Here is a 21,471-nt window from a genome sequence, read left to right as displayed (position 1 = left end):
AGCATTACATAGGAAGAAGCCAAGGCCTTGTTGGACGACATTTTTCTATGGCCACCAGTTACACTATTCTGACCAGTCAGATTCAGTTACAAATGTTTTTCAGAACCAGCACAGAACTGAATATTCTATTGGAAGAGTCATTCTTGAGGATTTCCAGTGGGCACCTGCTTGGTCCTTTTCCATGGAGTTTTTGCTATTTGGAGATGAATGTTCGTTGGAAGCTCTGTTGGGCTGCCACATCTATAGTGCGTGTTTGTTGGATAAAAGCACGGGGATCACTCTAGGAAGCGATGCAAGCTGCGGTGAATGCATAATAATCAGTCCTTGCCGTCCCCAATTTCAACCCGAACCATGTGAAGGTACTTGTTTCTATAGCTTTCGTGTTGTAGTTTTTTCACGAGTTGTTCCTGCGATGAGGCTTGCATACTTTGAGAGGCCTGGAATGGGGCTATATCAGGAATATATGCAGCTGATTGGTATGATTGGGAGGCAGGTTCCTGCTCTTGATTTATGGGCTACCAGAATTGTGTTCCAGCCAAGGGAAACAGAGGGCGTGCAGCCTAGCGCATATTCCTTCTGTTTGGAAATTTCCTTTCAACACCGCCCATGTTTCCAACGAACAAGTTTCCAGTTCAGGAGGTGTGCTACTCTGAACCTCTCAACCACAAGCTTGGTAATGGTAGTGGCCTTTCCACCGGTATTTGAAGAGGGACAGACAAGTGCCATGCTCTGTATGGACCAGATGATGATGAAAACTGGGCATGTTATTCAATGTGGTCTGGAGTATGTCCAATGGGAGATTGCACGGTCACTTAACTTGAAGTACATGGATATCATCAAACAGTCCAAGCAACAAATTCTTGCCGCAACATACCCTGAGTTGTATTTTCCATGGGATCCAGGCGATGTCGTAGCACAACATATCCTGCTTCCAACCAGACCATGGGCTCTGGCATCAGCCAATCGACATGTTGCTAGGATCTCCTCTTATGTGCCTGTTCTTGGGGGAGAATTCTTTGCTCCATGGAATAATGGTAGCTGCAACAGGGGGAGCTGTCATTGCAGAGTGCTAGTCTATCTTCACATGGACGAGTTCAGTTGCCTAAGAATACAGTATCCTAACGGCAAAAGGCTCATCGGGGAAGAGTGTTCCTATGGAAGATTTCCTGGCCAATGGTTCTGGAGCACTCTACTATTGACAAGACACCTAATTCCTGTAGAAACACTGAGGTCCTTCGCACAAGTTAAAGCTACAGCAGGGATGAAGGTTGAAGCTCCAACCTTCTATTGCGTCTGCTACCTTGGCCAAGACCCCGACGGCCACAACTACTACATCGTCCTCATTCAAGTGCATCCCGTCATTCGACTACGGCTACCACGACGAGCCCATTACCACCAGCAAAATTCAAGTGCCATGGGATCCTGGTGGTTCAACATGGCGTCGGCTTGAGGTCAAGCCGAAAATTAAGGAGGGGGGAATGTTAGCGACTTCCCCTGCTCTCGCATGGGATCGATAATGGGCCATAACTACTGGGCTTGGGCTGCTCGGTAGCCAGGCAACATGGCAACTACAAATACAAGGGATAGAGTTACGAACAACTTGGCTTGGATCAGGACGGCTTCGGCCTCCTCTGCTTCTGTCTCTTCTTCCTCTCGTGTTCCTCTCCTCCTCTGTACTAGCTAAACCTTGGTGAATCCATGGCTTGTAGTTCAAGTCCTTGAGCAATTGATCTCTGTACTAGTGTGTTGCTAACACGGACGCAGCTGCTTGGGGTGTGGATCATGGGCGGTGGTATCAATAAGCAACTTTTGATTTGGATGCAGCTGTCACGGGTGGATCTTTCATCCGCCCCACAAACTTTACTTCTAGCTAGTTTGGCTAAATCATGAGCAGCACAATTAGTCTCTCTAGAAACATGCTCAAAAATAATATGCAAAAAATCACATGCAAGGTGATATATATCACCAAAAAACTGCCGCCAAAAAACCGAAAGAGCGACCTCCATTCTTCATTGTCTCTATAACCTCGATGTTGTCGGAGTTCATGTAGTTACACCCAAGTATAGTTGCCAAATTCAGAGTGCATATTTTAAGTTAGAAAACCAAAAACGATTCATATACTTGAACTTCGTACATACTCCCTCTGTCGTAAAATTCTTGTCTTAAATTTGTCTAGACCGTAATATATCGTCAAGAAAAGGAATCAAGAGACCTTTCCAAATCAAAAGTTGAGATCAAGAACGGGGAACCAAAAAGTGCTGCTTGGAAGCAAGGTCGGATGACAACACTTAAACGGGCAATCCAGGTCCAGTGACGAGTCATTAATCTGGAACATTTGTTCTACACAGAGCAAAATATCACTTGTGACAAAACCACGACGATGACACTGCAGATGCTATGTAATCTTGAATCTCCATGGTGCCATATATCTCTTGAAGAGTACTCATAGCAACACCAGGGCTCTGGATCTAGATCCTGCAGCAGCATACCATCATTTGGGGTCAGCTGATGCAACTTTAATGGTATCATACCACTCAAAATATCAAATGAAAAAGCAATTTTGGTGAAAATATTCATTTGTCTTTACCGGATGAAAACTTTAAAAAAAATTACCAGATGGAAATTTTCATTCCCTATACATTCTGGAAAAATTATATGTTGGGTAGGGTTACAAGGGTATTCTAGTATATATGTTTCAAGATCAAACTCAATTACCTCACTATCTATCTTACAAATTTCACGACAATTTGGTTGCTTTCAACTGGTACGGCCATAACAGGACATCATATGGGCATATAGTCATGTATTTTTCACCCAAAATGTTCAATACCAAGGAACTGCTATATTGAGGGGTACACACTAAAGATATGCTAGTTCTTCTGCTAAAATTGGTTACACTAAATAGTACTCCCTCTGATCCAAAAAGAGTGTCGTGGTTTCAGTTCAGTTTTAGTTCAAATTTGAACTAAAACCACGACACTTTTTTTTTGGATCGGCGGGATTAGTATATTGCCAGCCGTCATGTGCATAGACATAGAAACACTAAATTGAAAAAAGAGTTAATGAGAAATAACCATAGATGCACCGTTAAGAGGCATGCTAAAACCACTAGACATCTTCCAAAGATTAGGGTAGGCCAGTGGGGTAGGGAAGGTTGAGAAATAAGCATCAGTAACTATCAAGTGCACCATAGAAAAAGGTTAAGGCACCTACTTGGGTTGCTTTTTTTGTCCCGGCAGTGCTTGCTTCCGCAGCAACACTTGAATGCCTTGATAGGGTGGTTGACATCGTTAAAATCAATATTGTAGTCCTGTGGTCAAAATGTGCACAAAACAAGATCATGCATTTTGACGCGCGACTTAAAGTAGGCAAGAAGATTTCACTAAAAAAAGAAGGGACAGTAGCCTGGCAAAACTATTGATGGGTTCGAATTGATACAGTTCAACATTAAGTTATAGAAGTCAAAAACACGAGATTGAGCAAAATATAACTAGCATGGTAGAAACGGGTTAGCCCATATCTTGTAGCCCTCAGATTCACTGGTACAGGACAGATACAGCACAATGGAGCTTAAATGCAATTGGCTAACTGGATGAAATACAAGTGTGCCACCTACCCATGTCAGTTCTTCAAATGGCTCTATTTTCCTTTTGGTGAAAAATGCCACCTGAACGAAACAAAAGAATAGATAAACAATCTTCATGTGTTTCAAACTGGATTAACACACAAAAGCCAATAACTAGCTGGAGTTGCATACATACATGGTAGTAGTGGCGGTCAGGTGTCTCGATCTGAACAGGTATATCAATGAGATTGGCATCAGAACACCTACAGCGTACAATGACATACCAAGTCAACAACTTCTCACGACAAAACATACCAAATTAATAAGTCAAAGTTATTATGCAGCATAGTATGGAAGCAGCATTTTTTTGTCTCAAAATCACTTCTGTTCAAATTTTGGGTTAGGAAGTGTTATTAGCTAGCTTCAAATTAGAGTGGCATCACTTGAATATCTTAATCAAAGTGCTGTCATAAGGAATAATACAAGCGCACCCACTACTAGTTTACAAGCATTTATAAAGAGAAATACTGGATGGTGATAACACACAGGCAAGAGTTAAGAGTGTTCACTTCTACAAGTACACACAACAAGATTTGAACCTTCAGGTGGCAAGGTTTCCCCAAACCCTCACAGGTGGCCGTTCATCAGTTACATTTTGGTCAAATTTGATTACAATTTCTACAACCCTTTTTTTGCGGGGGGCGATTTTCTATTACTCCTTTTTTGGGGGTTGGGGGCTGGGGAGGTGGTTTTCTACGACATTTTTCTTGCGGGGGAAATTTTAACTTATAACTCCAAACGGCATGTATTGCGTTGTCTAATCACACAAAACCAGAAACATGATGTATTATAGAGAACTGTGAAGGATCATTATGCATCTCTGTTTAAAAAATAGCAACTCTATGATGACAAATCATAAAAGGAATGTTACCTATGGTTTATAAACCTTGCCACATTCCCGTAAAAGGTGGCATCCAGACAGAGAGCATGGTCGTCCCCAAGAACATCTTCAGTGTCCCAATCAGCATTGAGCAGTGTTGGATATGTATGGCGACCTTTTGATGTCCCTTGAGTGTTTCGCTCATCAAGCTCAGTGTTAGTTAATATTTCACCAACATACTCACAAATAAACGCGCCTCGTGGAATTTCCTCAGCAGCCTGCAGTCCCCATCCCTTTTTTCCAGGGGTTAAGAATACCTGAAACGACGATACTCAAATGAACATAAGAAAACATGCATGATGTTCAGTTTGATGTGCAGAGCACATGAACATACACAGAATGCACCACATCGCAAGAAAAAGAAATGCTGCACTTGCCATCATACACCATTATATTAGGACACAAGGTCAAAATGGAGTTCTTTGTTTGATCAACATTGCCGTAATAATTGAAGTTAAAATACAAGGAATAGTTAAGCAAGTTAAAATAGAAAGAAACAGGCTCGCCATTTTCACAGCTTGTTTAGAAGGTGCAGATTAATCATGTATCACTTGAAGTCGTATACGAAATAGTTAAATACAACTATATATTTAGTTATAAGCATTAAAACTGTATAACAGACAAAACTCTATTTTTATTATATGCATATGTAGCTGCATAATTGCACAGGGAATACAGTTATTCTATCATATTTGCCAATTGGCACTGATTAATCAAAACTTTTATCTTTTGTACAAAAAGGGTCATACCAAGAGCATATATAGATACGAGTATATGACTTACCTGTAGTTGCCGAGTAATTCCTCGCTGCACCACACGATTTCCACAATTTCTGGCACAGCCACATTTACTCCAGCATTCCTTGATAAATTTCTTTGTAGGGTGTCCTTCACAAGGATTGCAAATTTTGCAGTGGAATTTAGGAAGCCCAGCGACACAAGAATCAAGAAATCCTTCCTTAAGCAGGCCATCCCTTGTATAAGCAAATTCACCTCCAGTTACTGTTGCACATGCACAAGGAAGTTGTTCTGCTAGACAATCTCCAAAGCAGCCTGAGCAGCAGCTTTCATCTCCTATTCTAGCAAGCGAAAGATTGACATATGCATTCTGGTATATGATATTGCATGGTATGTAGTGGAAGGGGGGCGGAAGAATCCCATTGCCAACCGTATTAATTATGGGAATACTCACATGTTCTTCACCTTTTGTTATGTCATTGACATCATGAGCTGGTCTATTGGCAATAACAAGCATATTACTGGAACTGATCTGTTCTCCAGCAAAAGAACCAGAAGAGCATACACCATCATGAATAATGTGGTCATTAGGTGGCATACACGAGGAACCAGCTTCATTTGGCTGCAACACTCGTGACACTGAAGGTTTAGACAAAAAGTCCATGGCAGGAACTATTTGTACCATTCCACTTTCTCTAGGTCCACTAGATGCATGACCCAAATCAACGATACACTGGCAAGTGTCTTGCAAAAGTTTTATGAAAGAGAAATTGGGTTCTAGGATCTTGTATGTCCTGAGACATCTAGCCTCCATTTCCTTGCATACAGACTCCATGTCCGGCATGTGGAAATCAGGATGATCTGCCGAGTTACATGTAAATGACAGTTTCCCTGTTCCAGAATTTGACAAAGCTACCTCAAAGTTGGTTGAAGAGTCTGTGCTGCTTGTGATTACTTGGCTTCTAGATGTATTAGATATGTTTCTTTCATGTGCATCCTTGTATGCTGGAGTATTTGAAAAATCAAAATACAGAAATTCTATAGTGGTTAGAAGTTACTCCGTATTAGAGATTAAGATCCTAGATTAACAAGGCAACGGAAAAAAAATATTAACAGCGCAGCTACAACAAGATGATGCAATCTTTGCAGGAAAAACAGGATATCTATGGAGCAGTTGCAGTACACATATTGGTATCATTAAAAGCGATATGGCAGTATTTTATAAATTCAAAGTTCACAACAGTACAATTCCTAACTTCCTATGTCAGTATGCCGTATAGGCTCACACGCAAGCCAAAGATATCAGACAAACTGGTAAGCAATACAAACCGTAACTAGTGATGCATTGAGAAAATAGCACGGAAATTAACTAGAGTTTGTAGTCTCAAGGGAAACCATTTATGAAACCTATTTGATGTATTCCCAGCAGTCATTGATGTTTTTAGGCCTCCTTTGGTTTGGAGGAATTTCATAGGAATTCTATAGGATAGGATTCTTATAGGAATTTTTCTTTAGAGCCCTTTGATTAATGCATTCCTATTCCTACATAGGATTTGTTCCTGTCCTCCACATTTCAAAGGAAAATAAACATTAGACTAGACTCGGTGGAAAATTTCCTATGATGTGAACGAAATGACATCTCTTTTCCTATTCCTAATCATAGGATTTGAGATACATGTCATCTCATTTTCTACGGCCTCCTTTGGTTTAGAGGAATCTTGGAGGAATTTCATAGGATAGGATTTCTATAGGAAAAATTCCTTTAGAGCCCTTTGGTTTGTAGGAATGAAATCCTATTCGAGGAATTATTCCTATCCTTCACATTTCATAGGAAAATAAACATTAGGCTAGACTCAATGGAAAAAAAATCCTATGATGTGAATCAAAGGGCATCTCCTTTCCTATTCCTACTCATAGGATTTGAGATACATGTCATCTCATTTGAACCAAAGGAGGCCTACAAGTTTTCTATTCCTATGATATTCCTATCCTATAAACCAAAGGAGACCTAGTGTTTTTTGGACACACACCAAGATTGAGTGTCATCTGTATATTAAGAAGTGCCTGAAATGGCACAAGTAAAAATAGACCTCAAAAAAGAACAGAGAACTGGTAAACAAGAGTGTTTATTACTAGCTAATTAATCGTACAAAAGGATGAAGAACAAAGAGAAAACTAAAAGGGGAAAACCAAGGCAAGATCTAAGCTGGGAAAGGTCATGAGGCCTGGAGTGGCAACTGTCAAAGTGCCTTGGCTCCAGCAACCACCTGCCACAGCTCAGCTTAGTTAAAGAGGGACTCAATCAACTGCTGGCACCTCAGGATCACACCATCAAACACGCATGCATTGCGTAGCCACCGAATTTCCAGTGTCAGGATGATCAGTGAGTGTGTCTTTTAAGTCTACGAGTTATAAAACTTATGATCGCTAACTTCTATCACACTACAAACTATATTATGGAAGTAACTGGTGATAACTGCTAATGGTGGAAATTTTGCAATCCCCAAAGAGCCTTTATTTGGAAATATTAAAAAGACTATAAAACTCAAAACATCAAGATTATATAATACCTGATTATAACAATATTTCTTCATATAAAATGTGGGCGCTCAGCAAATAATACGAGTGTGAGACATTTTGCTTAAACAGAAATTACCTCTTTGATGCCTGGAATCTTGAACTGGTGGGCTCATAATAGCCAGTGGGGTCTCGAAAGTAGGAAGGTCTTGACCTTGGACTGATAAAGCTAAACTATCTTCATCTGTCGGTGTATCCTCCAGAACACTGGTTTCCATATTTCTTTCTTTAATCGGCAGTCGCGAAGAAGACAACTGCAATGTGTTTACAGTGCCACAAACTGTTTGAGGGCACAGCTTGCCTGCTTCTTGCTGCGGTGGAGCTTCAGCCAACTCTCTCTTCTCATTGGCATGCATCTTGGATGTAGGTTTTTGAGAATGATGTTTTGCCCTAAGCTTCTTGTTATAGTGGTCCGAATCAGGATTCTTCCTTTTGTTAGCTTGTTTTTTCTGTTCTTCCTGTACCAAAAGTGGTAGCATAACAAGTTATAAGAGAAATGTTGTCCCTCAAAACAATACATTCTGACTATAAAATCAGAACAAAGTAAACTGTACTTTGGGATCTGGCTCGTCAAATATAGCATCGGTTAGAACCCGAAAGTCATCAGCTTCTATGTACTCCCAGTTGTAATCATACAACTCTAGTAGCTTCGTCAACACTGGTGAAACAGTTTTTCTCGCGATTCCAATAGCATCCAGCTTTGTGACAGCAGCCTCAAATTTTTCATCGAAAACGTTTGAAGATGACATCCTGCATGCAACGGAAGAAATCAGCACGGTGCATCATGCATAAAGTGACATCCTCAAAAAACTAAGTGATAAAAATAATAAAATGCATAGAAAAAGGATATTGTTGGTATATTACGAAAAGTTGTCTAACTACTAAGTGAGTGCAATGCTAGAGCGCTGCAACACCACCGACGTGCTCGCAAAGAACGGGTGGCCACACGACCCTGCCTGCGCGCTCTGCTTGGGGCCATTGGAGGACGCTGTACTGCTCGCATTGTGCCCCTACACGATTGAGGTCTGGCAGGCCACACTCTGGCATTGCATCCTGCGGTGGGCACTTGCACCATCATCAACCACTACCTCCCTTGAGTGGACGGAGCGGAGCACCGTGATACTGCCGAGAGAGGAGAAGAAGGCCTGGAGCTAGTTGGTCCAGCTCGCCTGGTGGACCACGTGGAAGGAACAGAACACAAGAATCTTCAAAACCAGCACTGCGGCGATGGTTGGTTAGAAGGCGGATGCTTACTGCTGCTTTAATAGTATGCTTACAATACTGATCTACCCTCATCTTTAAAATCGAAATAATATTCCAAATAATTTTGCGTAAAAAATACTTCAATAAGGACTATGTGTGCTAGGAAACTAAGAAATATATAGGAAACTAGAAACCTGAATATAAAAAAAGGTTTTCCCAATATTGCCTAGGGGATACCCATGAAAGAATGCCACCCACTAGAGCACTGAGCGATACATAAAGCAATTGTGAAGTCCTGCCAAAACAACTAAAATTTCTATCTATCACTAGCGACCAAATTTCAAATCCAGATTCAGTTTACATACGGAAATACAAATACAACAGTGAATAGTAAGATTGTATTTTTTTTTCTTATAAGTTTCAGAAAGGTATATGTCTTTTCTTCCATTTCATTTGCATCGGGTCTAGACTTGAAATTTTGTGACTTGACAGATTTAATGTACCAACCAGAACTTCTCTGAAATTTACAGGTCATCTGCACTTAATGACCGCATCAAAAGTTGGTCTGTACCGGATACAGACTTGTTAACACCCAATGCAGCATGCACGCAAATCTATTTCCTAACATGCAACCGACATGTTAAAGAGAATAACCTGATGCAAATCAACACACATTTTGGGCCAATAGCACTAAATGTATGCCCCTGAACCTAGGGGCATTTTGTGTATACAAGTGTCGTGGAGGCTCAGTTAGAACCTCAAATAGTCATGAGAAATTTGAAGAAATTAAACCTTTCTTTCTTTTGACAGCCTCATGGAGGGATGAAAGAAGGGAAGTTACAAAAGGGGGCAGTGAAGGCTACCTTCAGCTAAGCACCTTCGGTCTAGTCAACACAGAAGGCATACAAAAATGCTCTAAATTCATAGACACATTGAGAACAAAAAAGGCAGATCATATTGCAAATTGGTAATTTTATAGAGCATACATTCGGTATGAAGCCTTGCAGCACGACGGGCTCATGGCCTCTAATCGCCCTTCATGATGTTGACAGCATAAGCCCAGCCAACCTGCGCCGTGCAGCAGGGGTTTCTCCGTATCTCAGTCCATTGTGAATAGTACCCCAGGTCTATTGTTCGCACTAAAGTTTTCTACTACATATATGACATGATTTATCTCGTTTGTTCCAGGATGTAGGAAACAAAATTGTACTAAATCAGCGACAATTAATATGGATCGGAGGGAGTATTAGTTGTTTGCTATGTTATTACTCCCTCCATCCGAAATTACATGTCGCAAAACTGAATGTATCTAGACGTTTAGTTTTAGATACATCCATTTTTATTCATTTCTGCGACAAGTAATTCAGGACGGAGAAGTTTTGCCGTAGATTTGTTAATTTTTTTTATGGCCATTAAAGCACAGCAGTACATTAAAATATCGTCCAGAAATTGCAACGCTTCATGTATAGTCGAAAGCAGAGCATCCAGTCGTATTATCATCAGTTCATCGCCACGCAAGCCTGCAAACTCAAAAAGGCAAACCGCATAACCAAGGGCCCACAACACGAAGTACCTCCCCAGATTTGACTGAGGACAAACAAAGGAACGAAACCATGGCAATCCGCCGAAACGGAACGGAACAAAAATCATCATCAGAAAACACGCATTCCACACCGAAACGGAACGGAGAAAAAATCATCACAAAACCCGCACTCCACACCGCAACGGAGGCAGCGCGCGCATACCTCCTCAATGCAAAACCAGCGGGAGGAATTCGCAGCGAGGATCTGGACAGCCGCGCCCCGTCGCAAGCTTACCCAGCGGCGAAGTGCCTCCGAACCCTGAACTAACCGCACGGAAAAAGGAAAAGGAAGAGAGCACGTCAGAATCCGCAGGAATGGGCCGGAAAAAGGAAAAAAGTAAAAACCCAACAACAAAACCCTGCTCCGCGCAACAAACGCACCCACCTCCTACGCCAGCCGCCCAAGGAGACAAAGCCGATGCAAGGCGAAGCGCCCGAGGGCTCCGCGGAGGACGGAGGCGCGGTCGCCGCCGGCGATCGCCGATGGGCTAGGGTTTGGGGTTTTGGAGAGGCGTTGCCGTGCGCTGGGGTTTTCAGGATGGGATGGATCGCGTGGAGAACAGGCTGTTGGTGGTGGTGGATTTATAGGACAGAGGGGGGCGACGGAGGACAGATGGCAAAACAGAGGCGGCGTGGGAACTGGGAAGTCCAGGCGACGAGAACGGGGAAGAAAGCGAGCGGACTGCCCCACCCGCTGCGCTGCGTGCGATTTGATACGGCAGGACCAGGGGGAGTGCGTTGCTGTCAGATCAAAAGAGATGCTATGGTGGAGTAGTAATTTCGCAGCATAGGCGTCTCCGCTGGCTCCCTCGCCCCATTGCCATTTTTGCTGATCGCCCCTTACTCTGTTGGAACGTGATTTTGCAGAGCCCACGAATGCGATGATCGGCCAGCCTTTTTCCATCATAATATATCCAGGTGGCACTTTGACAAACCGAAATATCCATGGCAACCGTATATATGCAACGCAGGTTCAACAAAAACAAACCTATAGGAGTATGTATTTTTCTTTTGAAAAGCAAGAAAAAACCTTAAAGAACCTACTGTCCGCATATGCCTTTTCAGCATGACGCAGTCAGTACCGTCGGATTTGTCAGTTATTGTACGGATGCGTGGTTGTGATGGTTTTCATGACGTCAGCAGAAGCGTCTGAAAATATTGAGGTGGCGGCACATGATACAAAGTTGGCGCGGCGTCCAAATTTGAATAGTAGTAATTGTCGCATTGAAAGAGTATTACACAGATGTTCCATTAAGACACGACGACAAGATACTAGGTTACAATGTCCAAGAAGTGTGTCAACCACGCCGTGTGGTTTTCGTGGACTGCCCGACACCCATCAAAGTTGCTTTATTACAAGAGCTTGGATGAAACACTACTCGAACTTTAATGAAACAAGTAGTCACGAGGAACTTCGGGTGTCGAAAATGATGTCAAAAAAAAAAACTTTAGTTGCCGAAACTATGCCTACGTCCTGCTCGGCCATTGGATTAATTTTCTGCATGGTTTACTTTTACGGGTTCTTTGATTCAAGAGAAATTATGCTAGACCTTGAAGGATATAATTATTTTGTTTCTCGTATGTTGGTTGTGCTCATTTTGTGGTTTAGGACCTCTATGATTTGAAAGTTTTGCAAAACATATAAATAGGAAAATGCATATATGAATTTGAATCAAATAGAAAGTTTTGTAAAACATATAAATATGATATAATTTGAAAGTATCATGTCTTCTTCAATCTTGTAGGATCATAAAACTATATATGAATTTGTATCAAATAGTACATGGCATTGCATGAAAAAAATAGATTGTAAGAAAAGATTTGGGTGGATGAAAATGTATCTTCAAAGTACAGTAGACAGGAATCCCTAGGATAAAACTAAGGATTCCAATCCTACCAATAAAATACACCTTCAATAACTCCTTAGGATTCTTGTGCTCTAAAGATTCTACAAGTTCTTTTTTTGAATTGCCTGTGGAGTTCAATGGGACACGATATTATAAGACGATGATTTCTCTATTCTTTTTGTTTCAAAAATCATGCCATTCAAAGGACCCATTATTAGATTCACTTTTTTCGTATAAGTATATCTATCTATATCTATACCAATATAAAAAGACCCAAATGGACAGATCTAACAAATCTGGGCCATCAAACAACATCGATCCAACGACCTATATTGCTCATATGAAGAACACTCAACATGTTTAGCATGCAATTAAAATCGTATCAAATATCATCATCTACAGTGTCTTGGTAATTAACGCGTAATTGATATCCACCTAATATGAACGTGCAATTATTATTTTTCCTAATATTAACATGCATTGCGCGTACATACTTACTGGTACTAGCAGAACGCCGATGCGTTGCTACGGGCTATTTGTCGCATGTGGGCTCAACACAAAAACCCCACCTACGACGCACCATTCTCTTTTTCTATCGGATCCTCCCCCTCCCGCTTGGTTTTCCGTCGTAGCAAGACATTTCTCGCTGGAGCCTCCTTCTTTAAAACCAGATGACGCCCATCTCATCTTTGCCATGCGTTTCAATAGGGGTGAAATTTTCCATGTTTACAATATAACAGAGTGGGTTGAACTAACTCATACTATTGACAGAAAACAATAAATAACTATAGAGATCATTCTCAAAGATCCATTCAACTTTGCAAATGCACACTAACGTGGGAGGTGAGTGGCAATCTGAATGTAGTCACCAACAAGCTCCAACTCCACCCCACGCACCATTCATTGCTATAAGGGATAATTGTTGTTCTTCACTTCCCCGTCCTTCCCTACATCTTCTACTCCTAGCCCCTTCGTGAACCCGTTTTGTCGGTGCCAACCAGCACCACGTAAACATTAGTGCGTTCATCAGCGACGCCTTATCACATTCTTCCCTTCGATTTGTATTTCTTTTGGTATAGAAGCTACACTTCGCAAGAGGCCATTTTCCATTTTTTTAATTCAAGTATGGTTGTTCATCAAACCTCACCAACATTAGTTCTCATTCCTATTTTCTATTTGAATGGACACACTTGATTTGAGAATGTAGCTTGTCTCGCTTTCTCTATGACTGACAAGAAATATAATATGACCGCGTCCACGAATGTGTGTACGTGACGGTCCGACGAGCCGACTTCCACCACGGCCGTCCTCTACGCCGTGATCCACGCCCTGACATTCTCGAGCATCACGCCGGTGTCAGGCCCGGCCACAACGTCCTACATGGTGTCGCACACGGCGCCCTCCACAAGGGCGCACGGATGATAACAAAAAAGATATGTTATATTTTTGTATTAGGAAAGTTGTGACTCTCCATTAATAGTACAGATAATGATAATAATAAATGGCATAGTGCGTGGGATTAGTGATTTGTTATTGTGGAATATATGATTTTGTTTTGGAAGGTTATCAAGAAAAATCGTATGTCTGTCTTTTAGAAAGGTGATCTCACATATATCGTGTGATTTTTGAATTCTTGATTACATATCATTTACGTGATTGAATTAAAGCAGCACCTGCCAAAGCAAGCACGAAACAAGATCTCACCCTTTAATGGGATTTGGTTCTATAATGGGAGATAGAAAATCTAGTGGGAGGGGGGGGGTGGGAGGTGAGACAGGAAAAACCGGATGAAAAGAAGACAAATAAAAACAAACAGTGGAGGCGAGGCTAGCAACTCCCCCTTTAGGAGCAAACAAGGGGCGGTGGGAGGTGAGACGAAAAAATCGGACGGGAAAAAGCCAGATGAAAATAAACCATGGAGGCGAGGCTACCAACTCTCCCTTTAGGAGTAGATATTGGTCGTCAAACCTCACCAGGTTTAGTTCCCGTTCCTACTTTCTATTTGAATGGACACACTTGATTTGAGAATGTAGCCTGTCTCACTTTCTCTATAACTGACAAGAAATATAATATGACTGCGTCCACGAATGCGTGTACGTGACAGTCCGACGACTCGATTTCCACCACGGTCGTCCTCGACGCCGTGATCCACGCCCTGGCATTCTCGAGCATCACGCCGACGTCAGGCCCGGCCACAGCGTCCTACATGGTATCGCGCACGACATCCCTCCACAAGGGCGCACGGATGCGTACACTGATAACAAAAAAGATATGTTATATTTATGTATTAGGAAAGTTGTGATTGTCCATTAATAGTAGAGGTAATGATAATAATAAATGGCATAGTGCGGGACTAATGATTTGTTATTGAGGGATATATGATTTTGTTTTGGAAGGTTATAAAGAAAAATCGTATGTCTATCTTTTAGGAAGGGGATCTCACATATATGGTGCGATTTTTGAATTCTTAATTACCTATCATTTACATGATTGAACTAAAGCAGCACTTGCCAAAGCAAGCACGAAACAAGATCTCACCTTTTAATGGGATTTGATTTTTTAATTGGAGTGAGTAAATCTAGTGGGAAGGGGTGGTGGGAGGTGAGACGAAAAAATTGGACGAAAAAAGATAGATGAAAATAAACCGTGGAGGCGAGGCTAGCAACTCCCCTTTAGGAGTAGAGAAGGGGTGGTGGGAGGTGAGACGAAAAAAGCCAGACAAAAATAAATCATGGAGGCGAGGCTACCACCTCTCCCTTTGGGAGTAGAGATAGTGCGCGGGATTAGTGATTTGTTATTGCAGAATATCTGATTTTGTTTTGGAAGGTTATCAAGAAAAATCTTATGTCTGTCTTTTAGGAAGGTGATCTCACAAATATGGTGGGATTTTGAATTCTTAATTACCTATCATTTACGTGATGGAATTAAAGTGGGAGGGAGAAAATCCAGTGGGAAGGGGTGGTGGGAGGGGAGACAAAAAAGGCACACAAAAATTGATACGTCTCCAACGTATCTATAACTTTTGATTGTTTCATACTATTATATTATCAATTCGGTATACTTTATATGCAATTATATATAATTTTTGGGAACTAACCTATTAACCTAGTGCCCAGTGCCAATCAATACCAAACGAAGTCCAAACATGATGAAACTTTACGGTGATTTTTTCTAGACCAGAAGGGATCCTAGAAGATTTGGGAGGAGGCCAGAAGCATTACGAGAGGGCCACAAGCTCACCTGCGCGCCCCCGGGGGTGCCACCTAAGCTTGTGGGCCCCTCGTAACTCTGTTTGCCCTAATTCCACTTTTATAAATGGATTTTTTTATTTTTATGCCCCTGGTTCCTTAGCTCTATTCATTCATCCCCACTTTGTTAACTTTTGCTCACTTTTCCCCACTCCCTTGCCCAAAACCCTCAGAACAGGTTACAACGTACGCTGCCGTCGGGTCAATGCCTTTGACCGTTAACTCTGACGAGTGGGGCCGCGTAGGGCCGAGTACACCTTTGACTGTTACCCGTATAGTTGTTTCGTATGCTGACCGTACATGTATTCGTATACGTGGGTGCATGCAACAGACCGCGGTCATGGGGTAGCACGTGTCCATGGGACATGCCTGAAACATCCCATCGTATAAAGAGGGGCAACCACCTCCATTGCCCCCTACAATTTTCCCCCAAATCGCCTCCTTGTCGCATCGTCTTCCTCTCCCCCACCGGTGTCGGCGTTCTGGGAACGGGGGTCCCGAGACTTGCCTGCCTGCAGCCCACGGCATGGCTGAGCTACCAGTCCTGTACGGCCCATCCTCATTAACAAGGCACTCAAGACCCTCGCGAGGCGGACGACGCAAGACCTCCTCAGGAGCGGCCTCACCAGGTTGCCTCGCGAGGAGCGGAGAGATCAAGGCGGGGCAAACCTCGCGAGGTTCTCGTGACGTGAGCCATGACGATCGAGGCCAGGCGGGCGCCAGCACGCGCAGTGTCCTTGTTTCCCCTTTGGTGCTAAGGAGGCAAGCGCAGGCGCGGAGTACCGAGGCATCAAGCAAAGGTTTCCACATCGGTGCAACGAGACCAAGACCAGCAGGACGGCGAGACGGAGGTCACCATGGAGCCCAAGACGGCATCACCACCAGAGCCTTTTGCAGGCGAAGGCCGCTTTTGTCAGGATAAGCTGTACTAGTTGTCCCCTTTCAAATTGGCCGTTGTTGGCTCCCTTCCCGCTCAATATTTGGGGAGAGGACCAGGGCCTATATAAGTAGAACTAGCCACCACCGTAGGGGAGGACAGATTAGAGGCACCTCACCTAATCCTTGGCCACACACCAAGCACAAGAACACCTCAACCTCAGGAGGCTGTTCTTCCCCTTGTACTGTTCATCATCAGCCCAAGAGGCAATCCACCACCACCACACTGGAGTAGGGTATTACACCACAACGGTGGCCCGAACCAGTATAAATCTTGTGCCTTTTGTGTTGTGAGTTTGTCGAGTTCGTCCGCGAGATCTTAGCGAGCTAGGGCGTGGATCGGTAGGGAGGAATTCTTCGCGCGCACCCCAGTGTTCGAACCTTGAGGGTTTTGCTGGAACCCGTGATCCGACATTTGGCGCGCCAGGTAGGGGTGCGACGTGGCTTTCCTTCCGTCGATCTGCGCTCTGTCGCCACCGCGCTCCGCCCTCATGGCAGGCGCCCCGCTACCGACTCCGACGGCCGGCGTTGACAACGGGGCCAGGGGGCTCCGAGCCCTGGCCCCTGCCCTGTGGCAGGTGCGGTGGCCACCCAAGTTCAAGCCGGAGATGCCGCCGCGCTACGACGGCTGATACGTCCATTTTGCATCATGCTTTTATATTGATATTTATTGCATTATGGGCTGTTATCACACATTATGTCACAATACTTATGCCTATTCTCTCTTATTTTACAAGGTTTACATAAGGAGGGAGAATGCCGGCAGCTGGAATTCTGGGCTGGAAAAGGAGCAAATATTAGAGATCTATTATGCACAACTCCAAAAGTCCTGAAACTCCACGAAAGTTATTTTTGGAAATAATAAAAAATACTGAGCGGAAGAAATACCAGAGGGAGCCCACACCCTGGCCACGAGGGTGGGGGGCGCGCCCTACCCCCCTAGGCGCGGCCCCCTGCCTCGTGGGCCCCCTGTTGGCCCTCCGGTGCCCATCTTCTGCTATATGAAGTCTTTCGCCCGAAGAAAAATCACAAGAAAGCTTTCGGGACGAGACTCCGCCGCCACGAGGCGGAACCTTGGCGGAACCAATCTAGGGCTCCGGCAGAGCTATTCTGCCGGGGACACTTCCCTCCGGGAGGGGGAAATCATCGCCATCGCCATCGTCATCACCAACGATCCTCTCATCGGTAGGGGGTCAATCTCCATCAACATCTTCACCAGCACCATCTCCTCTCAAACCCTAGTTCATCTCTTGTGTCCAATTCTTGTCTCTAAGTCTGGGATTGGTACCTGTAGGTTGCTAGTAGTGTTGATTACTCCTTGTAGTTGATGCTAGTTGGTTTATTTGGTGGAAGATCATATGTTCAGATCCATTATGCATATTAATGCTCCTCTGATTATGAACATGAATATGTTTTGTGAGTAGTTACGTTTGTTCTTGAGGACATGGGAGAAGTCTTGCTAATAGTAGTCATGTGAATTTGGTATTCGTTCGATATTTTGATGAGATGTATGTTGTCTTTCCTCTAGTGGTGTTATGTGAACGTCGACTAGATGACACTTCACCATTATTTGGGCCTAGAGGAAGGCATTGGGAAGTAATAAGTAGATGATGGGTTGCTAGAGTGACAGAAGCTTAAACCCTAGTTTATGCGTTGCTTCGTTAGGGGCTGATTTGGATCCATATGTTTCATGCTATGGTTAGGTTTACCTTACTACTTCTTTTGTAGTTGCGGTATCTTGCAATAGGGTTTAATCATAAGTGGGATGCTTATCCAAGTAAGGACATCACCCAAGCACCGGTCCACCCACATATCAAATTATCAAAGTACCGAACGCGAATCATATGAACATGATGAAAACTAGCTTGACGATAATTCCCATGTGTCCTCGGGAGCGCTTTTCTCTATATAAGAGTTTGTCCAGGCTTGTCCTTTGCTACAAAAAGGATTGGGCCACCTTGCTGCACTTTATTTACTTTTGTTACTTGTTGCTCGTTACAAATTATCTTATCACAAAACTATCTGTTACCGATAATTTCAGTGCTTGCAGAGAATACCTTGCTGAAAACCGCTTATCATTTCCTTCTGCTCCTCGTTGGATTCGACACTCTTACTTATCGAAAGGACTACGATAGATCCCCTATACTTGTGGGTCATCAAGACTCTTTTCTGGCACCGTTGCCGGGGAGTGAAGCGCCTTTGGTAGGTGGAATTTGGTAAGGAAAATATTTATATAGTGTGCTGAAATTTATTGTCACTTGTTACTATGGAAAGTAATACTCTGAGAGGCTTGTTCGGGGTATCTTCACCCCGACCAGTAGAGCAAAGAGTTGCTCCTCAACCTACTGAACCTACTGAAAATGAAAATGTCTACTTTGAGATTCCTTCGGGTATGATAGAAAAACTGCTAGCTAATCCTTTTGCAGGAGACGGAACAATGCATCCTGATGAGCACCTAATACATGTGGATGAAGTTTGTGGATTATTTAAGCTTGCAGGTGTGCCCGATGATGTTATTACGAAGAAGGTCTTCCCTTTATCTTTGAAGGGAGATGCATTGACATGGTATAGGCTATGTGATGATATGGGATCATGGAACTACAAACGATTGAAATTGGAATTTCATCAGAAGTTTTATCCTATGCATCTTGTTCATCGTGATCGCAATTATATATATAATTTTTGGCCTCGTGAAGGAGAAAGCATCGCTCAAGCTTGGGGGAGGCTTAAATCAATGTTATATTCATGCCCCAATCATGATCTCCCAAGAGAAATAATTATTCAAAACTTTTATTCTCGGCTTTCTGATAACAATCGCACCATGCTCGATACTTCTTGTGCTGGATCTTTTATGATGAAGACTATTGAATTCAAATGGGATTTATTGGAAAGAATTAAATGCAACTCTGAAGATTGGGATCTCGATGAAGGTAAGGAGTCAGGTATGCACCTAAGTTTGATTGTGTTAAATCTTTTATGGATACCGATGTTTTCCGTAAATTTAGCACTAAATATGGACTTGACTCTGAGATAGTAGCTTCTTTCTGTGAATCTTTTGCTGCTCACGTTGATCTCCCTAAGGAGAAGTGGTTTAAATATCATCCTCCCATAGAAGTAAAAGTAGCTGCACCTATTAAAGTTGAAGAAAAGACTATCACTTATAATGATCCTATTGTTCCTACTGCTATGTTGAGAAACCACCTTTTCCTGTTAGGATAAAAGATCATGCTAAAGCTTCAACTGTGGTTCGTAAAAGCAATATTAGAACCTATTGTTGGAAATATGCCCTAGAGGCAACAAAATGGTTATTATTATATTTCCTTGTTCATGATAATTGTCTATTGTTCATGCTATAATTATGTTATCCAGAAATCGTAATACATGTGTGAATACATAGACCACAACATGTCCCTAGTGAGCCTCTAGTTGACTAGCTCGTTTATCAACAGATAGTCATGGTTTCCTGACTATGGACATTGGATGTCATTGATAACGGGATCACATCATTAGGAGAATGATGTGATGGACAAGACCCAATCCTAAGCATATCACAAGATCGTGTAGTTCGTTTGCTAGAGCTTTTCCAAATGTCAAGTATCATTTCCTTAGACCATGAGATTGTGCAACTCCCGGATACCATAGGAGTGCTTTGGGTGTGCCAAACGTCACAACGTAACTGGGTGGCTATAAAGGTGCACTACGGGTATCTCCGAAAGTGTCTGTTGGGTTGGCACGAATCGAGACTGGGATTTGTCACTCCGTATGACGGAGAGGTATCTCTGGGCCCACTCGGTAATGCATCATCATTATGAGCTCAATGTGACCAAGTGTTTGGTCACGGGATCATGCATTACGGTACGAGTAAAGTGACTTGCCGGTAACGAGATTGAACAAGGTATTCAAATACCGACGATCGAATCTCGGGCAAGTAACGTACCGATTGACAAAGGGAATTGTATACGGGATTGATTGAATCCTCAACATCATGGTTCATCCGATGAGATCATCGTGGAACATGTGGGAGCCAACATGGGTATCCAGATCCCGCTGTTGGTTATTGACCGGAGAGTCGTCTCGGTCATGTCTGCATGTCTCCCAAACCCGTAGGGTCTACACACTTAAGGTTCGGTGACGCTAGGGTTGTAGAGATATTAGTATGCGGAAATCCGAAAGTCGTTCGGAGTCCCAGATGAGATCCCGGACGTCACGAGGAGTTCCGGAATGGTCCGAAGGTGAAGAATTGTATATAGGAAGTCCAGTTTCGGCCACCGGGAAAGTTTCGGGGGTCACCGGTATTGTACCGGAACCACCGGAAGGGTCCCGGGGGTCCACCGGGTGGGGCCACCTATCCCGGAGGGCCCCATGGGCTGAAGTGGGAGGGGAACCAGCCCCTGGTGGGCTGGTGCGCCCCCCTTGGGCCTCCCCCTGCGCCTAGGGTTGGAAACCCTAGGGGTGGGGGGCGCCCCACTTGGCTTGGGGGGCAAGCCACCCCCTTGGCCGCCACCCCCCTTGGAGATTGGATCTCCTAGGGCCGGCGCCCCCAGGGGCCCTAATAAAGAGGGGGGAAGGGAGGGCAGCCGCACCCAAGCCCCTGGCGCCTCCCTCTCCCTCCCGTGACACCTCTCCCTCTCGCTGAGCTTGGCAAAGCCCTGCCGAGATCCCCGCTGCTTCCACCACCACGCCGTCATGCTGCTGGATCTCCATCAACCTCTCCCTCCCCTTGCTGGATCAAGAAGGAGGAGACGTCTTCCCCAACCGTACGTTTGTTGAACGCGGAGGTGCCGTCCGTTCAGCGCTCGGTCATCGGTGATTTGGATCACGACGAGTACGACTCCA

General features: G+C 43.6%; 1 protein-coding gene across 1 annotated transcript; it reads right to left on the bottom strand.

The window, feature by feature from the left end:
- Positions 1-1,984: 1,984 nt before the first annotated feature.
- LOC109747195 (probable inactive histone-lysine N-methyltransferase SUVR2) lies at positions 1,985-11,281 on the bottom strand. The gene is made up of 10 exons (XM_045229935.2): positions 10,990-11,281; positions 10,768-10,863; positions 8,374-8,569; positions 7,899-8,277; positions 5,289-6,247; positions 4,497-4,762; positions 3,762-3,828; positions 3,617-3,667; positions 3,214-3,310; positions 1,985-2,475 (listed from the first exon to the last, which is right to left on the bottom strand). Exons 3-10 carry the CDS (start codon positions 8,566-8,568, stop codon positions 2,444-2,446), a joined length of 2,046 nt encoding a protein of 681 aa, XP_045085870.1. The 5' UTR covers position 8,569; positions 10,768-10,863; positions 10,990-11,281; the 3' UTR covers positions 1,985-2,443.
- Positions 11,282-21,471: the final 10,190 nt, after the last annotated feature.

The sequence above is a fragment of the Aegilops tauschii genome, chromosome 6 (genome assembly GCF_002575655.3).
Source record: "Aegilops tauschii subsp. strangulata cultivar AL8/78 chromosome 6, Aet v6.0, whole genome shotgun sequence".
In the NCBI taxonomy this organism is placed as follows: Eukaryota; Viridiplantae; Streptophyta; class Magnoliopsida; order Poales; family Poaceae; genus Aegilops; species Aegilops tauschii.
The sequence above is the reverse complement of the archived record's forward strand: the minus strand, read 5'-3'. Positions and strand labels throughout refer to the sequence as shown.